This window comes from Nannospalax galili, unplaced genomic scaffold (genome assembly GCF_000622305.1).
Source record: "Nannospalax galili isolate Female #2095 unplaced genomic scaffold, S.galili_v1.0 scaffold95, whole genome shotgun sequence".
Taxonomy (NCBI): domain Eukaryota; kingdom Metazoa; phylum Chordata; class Mammalia; order Rodentia; family Spalacidae; genus Nannospalax; species Nannospalax galili.
This window is the reverse complement of record NW_008342393.1, coordinates 3,707,098-3,719,849: the sequence shown is the minus strand read 5'-3', so window position 1 is coordinate 3,719,849 and position 12,752 is coordinate 3,707,098. Positions and strand designations below refer to the sequence as shown.

The 12,752-nt window shown below is 45.9% G+C and overlaps 1 protein-coding gene, 1 long non-coding RNA gene and 1 other non-coding gene across 3 annotated transcripts in view; all 3 read right to left on the bottom strand.

Moving 5' to 3' along the window:
- Positions 1-1,828: 1,828 nt before the first annotated feature.
- Positions 1,829-2,626, bottom strand: LOC115071284. Its single transcript, XR_003850374.1, has 2 exons — positions 2,330-2,626; positions 1,829-2,215 (listed from the first exon to the last, which is right to left on the bottom strand). It is a non-coding gene; the product is annotated as an uncharacterized LOC115071284 (long non-coding RNA).
- Positions 2,627-3,070: 444 nt separating this feature from the next.
- On the bottom strand, positions 3,071-3,142 carry Trnaq-uug. The gene has a single exon. It is a non-coding gene; the product is annotated as a tRNA-Gln (tRNA).
- Positions 3,143-11,361: 8,219 nt separating this feature from the next.
- The window catches only part of B4galnt2 (beta-1,4-N-acetyl-galactosaminyltransferase 2), a 33,021-nt gene continuing 31,630 nt past the window's right edge, over positions 11,362-12,752 (bottom strand). The window contains exons 10-11 of the mRNA XM_008838300.2: positions 12,092-12,311; positions 11,362-11,567 (exon numbers count right to left, since the gene is read on the bottom strand). Coding sequence (XP_008836522.2) covers positions 11,362-11,567; positions 12,092-12,311 — 426 coding nt within the window. The remainder of the gene's footprint in view (positions 11,568-12,091; positions 12,312-12,752) is intronic.

Here is a 12,752-nt window from a genome sequence, read left to right as displayed (position 1 = left end):
GGGACAGCAGCCTTCCTGCGTGATGGAAACAGCTGTATTGTGAATCGGAAGAGTTAGAGATCATGTAGGGGCTAGGGCATGAGGAAACAGATGCAGCTGCAGGGCCCCTTGCTCAAGCAGGACAGGCTATCTTGAGCCACAGCCTGGATCCAACAGTTCCCCCTGAGTTCCAGGAGTAGCCAATCCTGGTGTAATTTATCAGTAAGGTTAGTAGCAGCCTCAGAGGCAGCTACGATCAGCAGCAGTTTCAGAGGACTTCTGGTTCTCTACCAGTCAGTGCTATACTCGGGGTCCAATCCAATCTCTCTTCCCCTCTTTAAGACCTCCTTGAGATGGTCCCTACACCCACCTTGATCACCCTGAATAAAGTTTTTCTTACTATGCATTAGCATGTCTCACTTAATATTTTTTCTTACTAGTAGTAATTATTCCCTTCTTTGTTTGGTCATTTTTCCAAGTTTGCAGCTATGATACACAATAGTTTTGTCTATTTAGTAACTTTATAAAACAGAAACTTAGATATTTAAATTTTCTTTTATTGCTGCTTCATTTTGCTCAATATTTATCTGTTTTTGTTTGGGGACTTAAATTTTTTTTCCTTTCAGTGCCAGGAATTAAAAAAAAAAAAATCAACATCAACACATAATGTGGAACTAGGAGGGCAACTTGGACTATGGACTCTTAAGAAATTATATTGGCCCCTTTAATCTTTGGTTATACTTTCCTTTTGGGTGTTTAAGGCCATACAATTGGTCCGGATAAACCAATTTATTTTTACTCTTAAGGTCGTTTGAGGATATTCCTCAGGGGTCACATGGGCTTGGGAGGAGCCCCTGGCTCCTTTCTTTTACCAGTTCCGCCTATATAAAGATAAGTCAAAGATCCTACTCGACCATGGTTGGCTTTGCTTGGAAGCATGGAGGAAATGATTCCTCTGTGTTGATCCTCCTCTTTGTAAACTGGACACTGGTTCAAGTCCATCTGGTGGGGTCTCCTTGATCAAGAGGACAGGTGACCTACCACCATTAAAGGACATTTTGAGAGATGCTCATAGTCCCCCGGAACTAGTCAACCTAGGAGGGCAAGGAGCAAAAAGTGTCCTTTATGTCCCTCTGACCAAATTATTATAGGCCTTAAAGTAATTTTTTAAAAATTTAATTATATATTTTGTCTTTCTGAGATAGGGAGGGTCTCCCTGTATCCCCAACTGGCCTGGAACTCACTATGTAAACCAGGCTGGCCTTAAATTCACAGAGGTCTACCTACCTCTGCCTCCCAAGTGCTGGGATTAAAGGCATGTGCCACTGGAACATGGAACATGGAAGCCAGTGGAGTTCCAGCTTTTTAACATTGATTCTGGAGTTCTGGTGATGGAACTCAGGTCCTCATGTTGAAGATTTTTTTATTTGTATGAGTGTTTTCCCTCCATGTATGTATGTGCACTACATGCAAGGCCAGAACAAGATATCAGACAGGAGTTACAGCCAGTTGTAAGCTGACACGGTGTGCTGGGAACCAAACCTGGGTGCTCTGCAAGAGCCATCTCTCTAGCCCTCAGTTTTCTTACAGGTTTTTAGGATTTATTTTAGTACAATCTAGATTTACTTGTCAGGTATGCGTTTTCTATTCTGTGGCTTACCTTTTCGTTTTTCTTACTATGGTGCCTTTTACTAAGACATTGTTTAACCTGACACATATAGTCCCCTGTGTTGTCATCCAAAGCTTTACTGCTTTCCTTCAACTTCAGGTCAATAATTCACATGGGATTTACTGCTGTGCTTAGTGCTAATTAGAGAAAAATCCGAGTTCATATTTTTCCGTGTGGACACAACTGCCCCAGAATAGCCTACAGAAAGCGAGTCCTTTCCCCTAATGCTTTGTGGAGCCTGCCACCTTTGTTATAACTCAACCGTCCATGGAGACCGGGCTGTATCTTTCCACCAAGCATTTTCTTTCTATCCTGGCACTATCTTGATTCCTTCTTCGTACAGTCGATAAGAAGCTTTACTCCTGGTAGAGCCAGATTTCCCATCTCTCATGCGTATTTTTGAGACTGGGATGGCTCATACACACTGATCCATTCAAGTGTTTAATGAGGGCGTGGGTCCCGCCGAGAAGAGCTGCGCTCAGAGGAGGTAGAGTGGAGTGAAGCTCCCTTCTGTTTCCATGGCATCCTCCCAAGGACTTGGAGCCTATGGCCACAGTGCCAATCACTCTGTAGGGAGAACGTAAATGCGTCAGCAGGCTCCCTCGTCACTTACCCTACAGGGACAGTCACTTCTCAAAACCCAGATACGAACCCACAGAAGGCAACACTTCCTGCACTTACCTTCCTCTTGATCCCAAAGGTGCGCCCTTTTCCCCGCAGGTCGTGCGCGCACGCGCCAGACCCCGCTGGGAACGCCAGCCCCCCCCCCCTCCTTTTTACAGTCCTGTCCTCCGCTCGGAACAAACTCACGGACCACCGTGAAGCTGAGAAAGGCCAGCAGAGATGCCCTGACCTGCCGAGGGTGGAAACCTTGACTTGGGACTCTTTTCTAACTGATAGACTGGACAAGCACCGCTCAACCCACAACAACACACTGGGGCCACTGACCCCCAACACACAGCCTCCTGAATCCCCGGCTCTGACCAATCAGACATTCACAGGCGCCCCTTCCCCGCCCCTGGCCACTTCATTCGCGGTTCACAGAGCAATCAAGCAGCGCGTTCTGAGCAGTAGCCAATCATAGAAGGAACCAGGAATGGGCGTGGCCTCCTAAGCGCGGTGTCGCAGCTGTGCCCCGCCCGGAGCTGCAGCCTCGGGATCCTTCGGGTCCTTCCGTGAGCTTCCCTCGGGGTAAAGTCGTGCTCGGACTCCCTTCGCCCGGTTTATTTTTCTGCCCGACTCTCGCGCCTGCGCATTGCTACCGAAGCCCAGGTTGTCCCTGAATGTAAGCGTGTGGACAGCGGCGGGAGGGGAGGCCAAACTACGGTCCTGCAGGTTAGCGGGTGCCTGGCGCAGCCGCAGGTTGGATGCAACTGTAGACAGGCCCCAAAACAGGGATTCTAAGGCCAAAAAGGTTCCGTGAGGTCCCACCGAGATTTGAACTCGGATCGCTGGATTCAAAGTCCAGAGTGCTAACCATTACACCATGGGACCTGCTGGCGGCTTTAGGAGACCGGGAGGCTTCTCAAGCCGCATGAGGGTGTGCAACCTTTCCAAAGCTTTGTTGCATGTCTGCTTGCTCCACTGTACTTCGGCTGCCCGCCTTAGGCACAGCACACCCAGGCCTACACAGGTTCCCGTGCCCCTAGCGTTCCGAATGTTCTGTGGCTCCGGGTGTAACCTCTTCCCGATGCTCTTCCGGTGCTCCTCTAGGGGTCCGGGTTCTCACCCCAGAAGTCCGAGGGGAGCCCGGTTGGCGGGGCCCACGAAGTTGGGTCGGATGGAGTCCAGCCCGGGGCTCGGGACAGAAAGGTGTGCACATGCGGCCTGGGCTTCCTACTTGTTTATATTAGAACCCCTGTGCTGAGTTTGCTCCTGCCAGGCACGTGGTGGGACAGCCTTTCAAACCCCGAACGCACCTGGGATGCGCACAGCGGAGCCGAGTGCGCGCCACTTGGCTGCTCCGCCACTCAAGGGGCTTTCTCTTACAGTTCGCCACTTCCGCGTGCGCTTCCAAAGCCAGTTGGTATTGCTGAAACTTCCTGGCAATCAGATCTTTAAAAGGATCCAATCAGATCGCTTTTTTTTAAGAAAAGACGCTTCTCCGCACTGTTTCCTGTATTTCACTCACGGTGTGTAAATGTGTTTCTGCTGGTAAGTCAAGCCATGGAAAAAGTTAACACGCTGTTTGACTTAGTTTCACCACTGGGACTCTTATTGGACGTGTATCTGTGCCAGGGTACATATTCAAAGAGGTTCTCAACTATACTGTTTAATTTAATAGAGTGAAAATTGACAAAATAAGTCATGGCTATTCCGTAAATGCTAGGCAAGAATTTAGAAAATAAGTTATTGTATTGAGATTTAAGACACAAACCAAACAAAAACAAAACTCAACGTCCCCAAGTCATATGCATAATAAAAGACCACTCACATACAAGAAAAGCCATACTGTGCCATTTATTTATTAGTGTGACAAGACTCACTTTCCTGAGGGAATCCAACACTGTACCAGTCTGACAGGAGGACCGTGCCCCAAGGCAACTCTCTTGGAACAGCCAGAGTGGAAAACGGTGTCCTTAGCTTGGTCAGTGGAGGTAGAAACCAGAGACTGACACCCAGAAACAGGAGCATTTTAGACCTTGTTCAGATTCCAGTGATGTCTGTGACACTGCTCAGGGCAGTGGGGCAGCCATGCCATGCCCAATGGTAGCAAGTGACATACCAACCAAACTGCCCTTGGCTGTGTTCCTCCCTGCCCCAGTCCCCTGGGTTTGTGTCCATTTGCCTCCTTTTAGTGCTGTGAGCGATCTGATATCCTGGTGAGTCCCTCTTAGATATAATGTACCAAGTGCTTTACCTCTGCATGTAGTCAAGAACCTACTTAGCACAAATCTGAAAACTGTTGGTGACAGTCATCCCTGGGAAGTGAATATATAGGGACCTTTCTATTTTTCAGTTTTGCTTAAATTATTTTTTTAATTTTATTTATTATTTTTATGCGTGTATTGCCTGCATGTATGTAAGTGCACCCATGTCATGCAATGCCCTCGGAGGTCAGAAGAGCTGTCAGATCCCCTGGGACTGGAGTTACCAGCAGTTGTTAGCTGTCATGTGGTGCTGGGACTTGAAATTTGAAAGCAGAAGAGTTTATCAGTGATATTTATTTATTTATTTATTTATTTATTTATTTATTTATTTAATTTATTTTTGGGGCTTTTTGAGACAGGATCTCCTTTAAACCCCAGCTGTCCTGGAACTCACTACGTAGACCAGGCTGGCCTCGAACTCACAAAGATCCCCCTGCCTCTGCCTCCCAAGTACTGGGATTTAAGGTGTGCGCCACCATGCCCGGCCCCTTGAATTATTTTTATAACTTTTGCATACTGTCAGAAGAAACACTAAAGATTTTCCATTTTGAGAAAAAAAAAACAACCCCACCTTAAGCTCCCAGTAAGAGTGACAATGCCAGGCATCTATGGGCCTCAACTTTTCCTTAGTTCCCTTTCACAAAAGTTCTGTGCTACATAGACCAGGCTGGCCTGGAACTCACAGCCTGCCTCTACCTTCAGAGTACTGGGATTAAAGGCATGTGCCACTATGCCCAGCCTGGCATAACTTCCCAAGAGCTGCTGTAGCCCTCCTGAACAGTCAAGATTCTATCCTGGCAATGAACTGCAGTCACTTCCTCTGTGTTTATGAGGGTGACTATAACTCCACCCTTCTATTCCCACTTCTCCATTCCCTGGTTTTCCCTTTGCATTCCTCCTTTGTTCTTAGCTTAAAACTCTTCCCAGCTCACCTGACACAACTGACACCCCCACCGAAAGCTTCTATCGCGCATTCCTCATGTGGCATTAAAGGTTTGCTTCCCTTCTTGTTCTTTGCCTAAATTATAGTTGACTATGAAAAGTGGGACTCTGTTTCTCCTGCTCATCCTCCCACACTGGTTGATGTGGCTGGAAGTTCTCAGGGGGCAGGTTCTGAATGCGGCTAGTGACTTACCAAACACTGAACCACTTGTTAGGGGCATAGGAGCACCCCAAAGAAGGGATGATCCAGTTTTATGCTGAGAGGCCTTTAGCATCACACTTCGTAATATTGTTTTGAGTAGTTAAAATCAAAGGTGTTCATATTCAATATCGCGGTTTCAGTCATGTTTGGTCAGTTCTTGTCCAGTCTCAGGCTGCTGACAGCTGGGATGGATTTAGTCTGTCCTGCTCTGTGTCCTCACCACATGGGTTAAGTGGCACATGAGACAAATCCCCTTCTTTGCCTTGAAGATTGGGCTAAGCCAGACAAGTCAACATTCCTCCATGCCAAGTCATAAGGGATGCCCTGAACCTCCAGGCCTGCCTCACCCAACCCCTATTGCCTAGGCCTTTACTCTGCGTCTGGCATTCCATGACTCTGATGGCAAAAAGTGGTTGCTTAATTTTTATGAACATCTGCATTTAATGTTATTTTCCTTCTTTCTCCCCACCCCCCACACTTTTTTTTTTTGATTTCTGGTTTTTTTGTTTGTTTTCCAGACAATGTCTCCCTGGAGCCCCGCCCAGCTAGAACTTGCTCTAAAGACCAATCTGGCCTAGATCCGCCTGCCTCTGCCTCCCAAGTGCTGGGATTAAAGACATGTGCCACTATGCCTGATTTTATTTTTTTCTTGAATGCTTTTACTTTCTTTTAAAATAACTGTTACCTTTACATTGTTAAATTACATTAATCTATTTTGTGTGTATATGGGTCTGTATGTGCCACTGCATATGTGAAGGTCAGAGGACAATTGGAGTAAGTTCTCTCCTTTCACCATGTGGTCCCAAAGATCGAACTCAGGTCATCAGCCTTGGTTGTCAAGCTCAGTGGCAAGTACCTTACCGCTGGTAAGTACCTGCTAAGCCATCTCAATGACTCCATGTTGACTTTTTAGAATATGAAGGTTAATATTTATTATGGAAATGTAGAGAGCATGGAAAAGCCATCCAGAAACTGTATATTAAGAGCTAGGATCTCTCCACACACAGTGGAATGGGGGACACATATACAATGACACAGATTACTCAAATCCATCATGAAAATTTCCATGATGGTAAAATTTAAAGATGAGCAAATATTGGTTACGAGCACTGGCTACTCTTGCAAAGGACTTGGATTCAGTTGTGGGTGCTAACAGTCAGTAATTCCAGATTCAGGGGATCCAATGCCTTCTTCTGGCCTCTGTGGGCACCAGGCACACATATGGTGTACATGTATGCGTGCAGGCACTCACACATACACATGTAAAATAAATAAGTCTTTGAAGATGAGATAAGTGAATTTATATGAAAGACTTGTTTGAAGTTGGAGCAGGAAGGCTGAGGAATAAGCGGCTGGAACATCCAGGTGAGAGACTGATTCAAAAGCGATCTGTGAGCTGGGCGTGGTAGCGTACCCTTTTAATTCCAGCACTTGGGAGGCAGAGACAGAGGCAGGTGGATCACTGTGAGATCCAGGCCCTAGCTTAGCCAGCTGTGGCTACAGGGAAACCTTGTCTCAAAAAAAAAAGAGCTCTTCAGATGTAGGTTTGAGAAGAGGTAGGGTGGAAGGGAGGGTGGTCTTGGGAAATTGCCCAACCTGTAAGGCACTCTTGATGTTTTGCTTTGTTTTGTTTGTTTTTGACAGGGTCAACTTTAGCTGGGTACTACTGGTAGCTGATTACTGCTGAAAGAGAGTTAATCTTCTTTAAGGAAGTGACACTAGACAGACTGAACAGGCTCCAGTGGATGAGGGACATCTGGGAACACAAACTTGACCTAAAGCCTTAACATATATGACAGAATTCATGAAATCAGGGGGGTGCACTATGGGGGGTGCAGATAGGGGAGGGGATCTAAATATGATTAAGATATCCTGTATGAAATCCACAAAAATTCAGAAAAATTTACATTGGCTAAAAAATTTACAGCCAATTTTGAAAGCGATGCATCTTAGCTCTGGAAATTGTTGTTGAATATGTCAATGCTGTTGTAATGAAATGCTTCTTCTAATTATATGGTTATTAAATAAATAATTTTAAAAAATTTACACTGTGAGGGAAAAGACCAGGAGCTGGAGAGATGGCTCATTGGTAATAGTGCATACTGCTCTTGCAGAAGACCTGACTTCAATTCCCACAACCCATGTAGGGTGGCTCACAAGTGCCTATAACTTGTAGCTTCAGCTCCGGGAGAATTTGATGCCTCTGGCCTCCACAGACACCCACACTCACATGTCCATAACCACACGGAGACACACACACACACATACACATAATTAAAAATAAAATAAACCGTAAGAAATTGAGCTGGAGAGATGGCTCAGTGGTTAAGAGTACTGGCTGCTCTTGCAGAGGACCTAGGTTTGATTCCCAGCACCAACATGGCAGCTAATAACTGTCCTTAACCCCAGTTCCAGGGGATCTGACACCCTCTTCTGACCTCCATGGGCACTGCATGACACAGATGTACTTACATACATACAGGCAATACATTCATACACGTAAAATAAAAATGCTAAATAAAATATTTCAAAATTAAGGGATTCAAAAGCCAGTTGTAGTAGCACACACCTTTAGTCCCAACACTTGGGAGGCAGAGGCAGGTGGATATCTGTGAGTTCAAGGCCAACCTAGTCTACATAGCAAGTTCCAGGCCAGCTGAAGCTACAGGGAGACCCTGTCTCAAAAACTGACTGGCAATGCTAGTCTAGTGATCTGAGTTTGATCCCACAACCCGTATAAAGGTAGAAGGAGATTCCACTTCACAGAGATGTGCACCGTGGCATGCATGTCCTCACACAATAATAATGAATAAATAAAACTAAATTAAAAGTCAGGCTGGCCATGGTGGTGTACACCTTTAATCCCAGCACTTGGCAGGCAGAGGCAGGCAGATAGATCTCTGTGAGTCTGAGGTCATCCTGGTTTCAATAAATGAGCTCTAGGCCAGCCAGGGCTATATAGTGAGACCCTGTCTCAATAAACCAATGGGGGGAAAAAAAAGCCAGGTGTGGTGGTGTATGCCTGCAATATCAGCACTTGGGAGGCAGATCCAAGAGGATCAAGAGTTCTAGGCCAGCCTTGGCTACCAAGCAAGTTCAAGGCCAGCCCGAACTACCTGAGATTCTGTCTCACAAAGAGAGAGAAAACTATTAAAAATAAGGGATGGGGACCAACGAGATGCTGTTTGGTGTGTGGTGTGCACGTGTGTGTGTATGTTTGGAAGCCAGAGGTCGACTTCAGGGTGTCTTCCTTAATCACATTCTACCTTCTTTACTGAAGCACGATCTCTTCACTGAAGCTGAAACTCACTGTTTCTAGTGGTCTTGCTGGCCAGCAAGTCCCAGGGATCCACCTGTGCCTGTCCCCTGCACTGGGGTGACACTGTTTGCCACATCTGGCTTTTTATATGGCTGCTGGGGTCCTACGTCTGCATAGTAAGTACTTTAGCTTCAGAGTCATCTCTCCAGCACATTTTTATTTTTATGGTTTTTTTGAAGGAAGTTGTTTTCGTTTTAAATATTATTTTAATTATGTGTATATATGTCTGTTGGGGTGTGTGCATGTGAGTGCAGGTACCCTGGGAGGCCAGAAAAGAATACCAGATCCCTTGGAGCTGGAGTAAGGCAGTTGTGAGACCACCCTCTGATGTGAATGCTGGGAACTGAACTTAGATCCTCTGAGAGAGCAGCAAATGCTCTTAACCACTGAGATGCAAAACAAAAACCTCTTGTTTTGAGACAAGGTCTCACTATGTGCTCTAGGTTAGCCTCAAACTCATAGATCTGTCTGTTTCTGCTTCTCAAGAGCTGAGATTAAAGGTATATGCCATCATGCCAGGGTTTTTCTTAAAGGGTCACATACTGCATGTAGCCCACGCTGACCTCAGATTTGTGACAACTCCTGGTCCAGCATCCTGAGTGTTGGGATTGCATACATGAGTCATCACACCTTGCTTTTTTTTTTTCCTTTTTGAGACAGGGTTTCCTTGTAGCCCCAGCTGGCCTAGAACTCCTTATGTAGATCAGGTTGGCCTCAAACTCACAGAGATCCACTTGCCTCCCAAATGCTGGGATTAAAGGAGTGTGCCACCATGCCAGCTTAATTAATTTATAGTTTTAAAGAGTTATATTTTGCCAGGTGTGGTGGTGCATGCCTTTAATCCCAGCACTTGGGAGACAGGTGAATCTCTGGCAGTTCGAGGCCAGCCTGGTCTACATAGTGAGTTCCAGGACAGCTGGGGCTTCAGGGAGACCCTGTCTCAAAAAAAAAGAAAAAAAAAGAAGAAGAAGAAGAAGAAGAAAGAAAGAAAAAAGAAAGAAAACGGAGTTATTTTTACAAAGATGAGACAGAAACCTCCAGTGATCCACAAAGCCTAAAATATTTTTAAATTTTAGGATTTTTAAATTTTGTTTTTATTTTATGTGTATGAGTGTTATGCCTGGATGTATACAAGTGCATCCATGTCGTACAATGCCTTCAGAGGCCAGAAGAGGGCATTTGGATCCCCTGGAACTGAAGTTAGGGACAGTTGTTAGCCACCATGTGGGTGCTGAGATTCAAACCCAAGTCCTCTATAGAAAGAGCCAATACTCTAAACCGCTGAGCCATCTCTCCAGCCCCAGTTATTTTTTAAACAAGGTCTCACTATGTATCCCTGGCTAGCCTGGAACTTTCTATATATTTCAAGCTGACCTCAAATTCACAGAGATTCACTTGCCTGTGTCATCCTAGTGCTGGAATCAAAGGCCTGTGTCACCACAGCCAGCTGCTGTCTGGCTCTTTACAGAAAACTTTGCTGACCTCTACCTGGAAGCAGCACTCTCTGTTCTTGGGGTAAGGTCTGTGACCATTGGAGTTCACACTTTCAAGGATGATGCATTCCAAGACTTCCAGTGGACCCTGAAACTATGGCTCGTATCAAATCCTATACTGAGGCTGTGTTTTCCCTATGTGCATATCCAAGTTTAACCTGTAAGTATAACTCAGAAAGGGATTAACAATAGCCAATACTAAAGGACAGCGATGATAAAAGTATACTATAATAAAGGTTACACGTGTCTTCTCTCCGAAAATCCTTTTTTTACATTTATTAATTTTTCTATTTATTCTGATCACATAATTTCATCTTCATGTTCTCAGCAGTCATTCTTTTTCCCTTTTATTATTTACATTTATTTAGTGTGTGTGTGTGTGTGTGTGTGTGTGTGTGTGTGTGTGCGCGCGCACCACAGCATGCATGTACAGTTCAGAGGACAATTATGCAAGAGTTGATTCTCTTCCATCATGGGGATCCCAAGGATCGAGCTCAGGTTTGTCAGGTTTGGTGGTGAGTGAGTCATCTTGAAGGCTCCCAGCAATCATTCTCTACATGAATATATCAATCAATTGACATCTTTAGCAGGAGAGCAGATGAGATGAAATGAGTTGCTGTGTGCAGATGGTTTATGAATGGGAGGGAATCAAATGCATGATAGTTGTTATAAACATTGTCCCCACTGCCCTAATCAGTGGTTTGTTGGTTTCTAATGTCTTTGACTGATGGTTGCAGCGACTGAGCTATCTACCTGCTCTGGCTACCAGCAAGTTTGGTCCACAATCCTCTTGATAGGAGTCCATTTTTGGTAGTTCTAATAGCCAATCCCACTGTTGTAGATGCCCACAGCCAGTCTTTTTAGCACATGTGCTGTGTCCTACACCTTTATGTGGAGCACTGGAGATGGTTCTTGAAGTACAAGAGAGCCAGCTTGAACTGGATCTGAGCATTGGTGTTGGCCCGGTATGTACTATAAGCCTTCTCCAGGGCACCTAGCTCTGGGTCCACCACTGGTTTACGTGGCTGATGACCGACAATCACCTCTGGGCATGAGCCCACCAGCAGTGTCCCCAGACCATCAATAAAGAACTCTGCAAAGAAAGTGAGCAGGAGAAAAGGGGAGCTGCAGTAAGTCAGCCAGGCTTTCCCTCTCCCTGTACTCCATGAGGAGAGAAGCTGGTGGTACCCACAGAGAGGTCCAGCCCCATGCGAAGTCACACCCTTGGCTAGGACTCTGTCCTTGAGCTGGAAGGAAATAGACAAGCTCGTTTGTGAGCAGAGACACCATCAGGTGTCCACTAAATGAAACTATGGGCATTAGAGTGGAAGAAAGGAAAGGGGCAAGGGCCAGGGAAGCCACCAGTTGTAGTTTAAGTGGAAAAGATGTTCTGATAGAAGAGTATGGATGGAGCAGGGTTGGGAAAGGAGAGGACAAAGTGGTAGGGAAAGAAAGAAGGGTGTGCTCAGCTAGGCAGACAGCCTAGGGGAGACACAGAAGTGGAAAAGAGGTCAAGAGGGTGGCAAGAGGAACCATGAGCTCCCCGCTGGTGTGGCAAGAAGAGGCTTCCAGGCAGACTCCCACCCCACTCCCTGCATCACCCCTCAAGCCTCCCACCTGAGTGAGCCACTCGTTGAAGGCGGGGGTCGAAGCCAACTCTTTGGAGTCGGTCTGTGTGAGCCAGGAAGAAGTTGACAACACCACTGGTCAGCGTGCATCTAGGAAAGCCATCGAGGGGCTGGAAACTTCCTGACCTCCTGTGAAGGCAGTCCCCATTCTTGCTCTGTTCCAGCAACAGCCTGAACTGGAACACGTTTCCCTGCACACTGCCGCCCACCTAGCCAACAAGCACAGAAATCCGAGTGTGAACTGACTCAGAATTTGTCCTTCTTCTAGGAAGCCTCACTAGATGCACCTCTGAAAGGACAAAAGTTGTATGCTTTCTGGATCTGCCCTTTAAAGGGCTCTCAGTGACTCTGCCATGTGGCCACAGCTCTGGGTCCTTTGGCTCATGGAATCCCTGTCTCCACACGTACACACACACACACACACACACACACACACACACACACACTTTGTAGCTGAGGGTGGCCTTGAACTTCCAATCCTCCTGCCTTTAGCTCCCAAGGCCTGGGATTATAGGTGTGTGCCATCACACCCTTCTAATCTTTCTTTTGTTTTTTCTTTCATTTTTTTCTTTCTTTAATTTTTTCTTTCTTTCTTTCTTTCTTTCTTTCTTTCTTTCTCTTTCTTTCTTTCTTTCTTTCTTTCTTTCTTC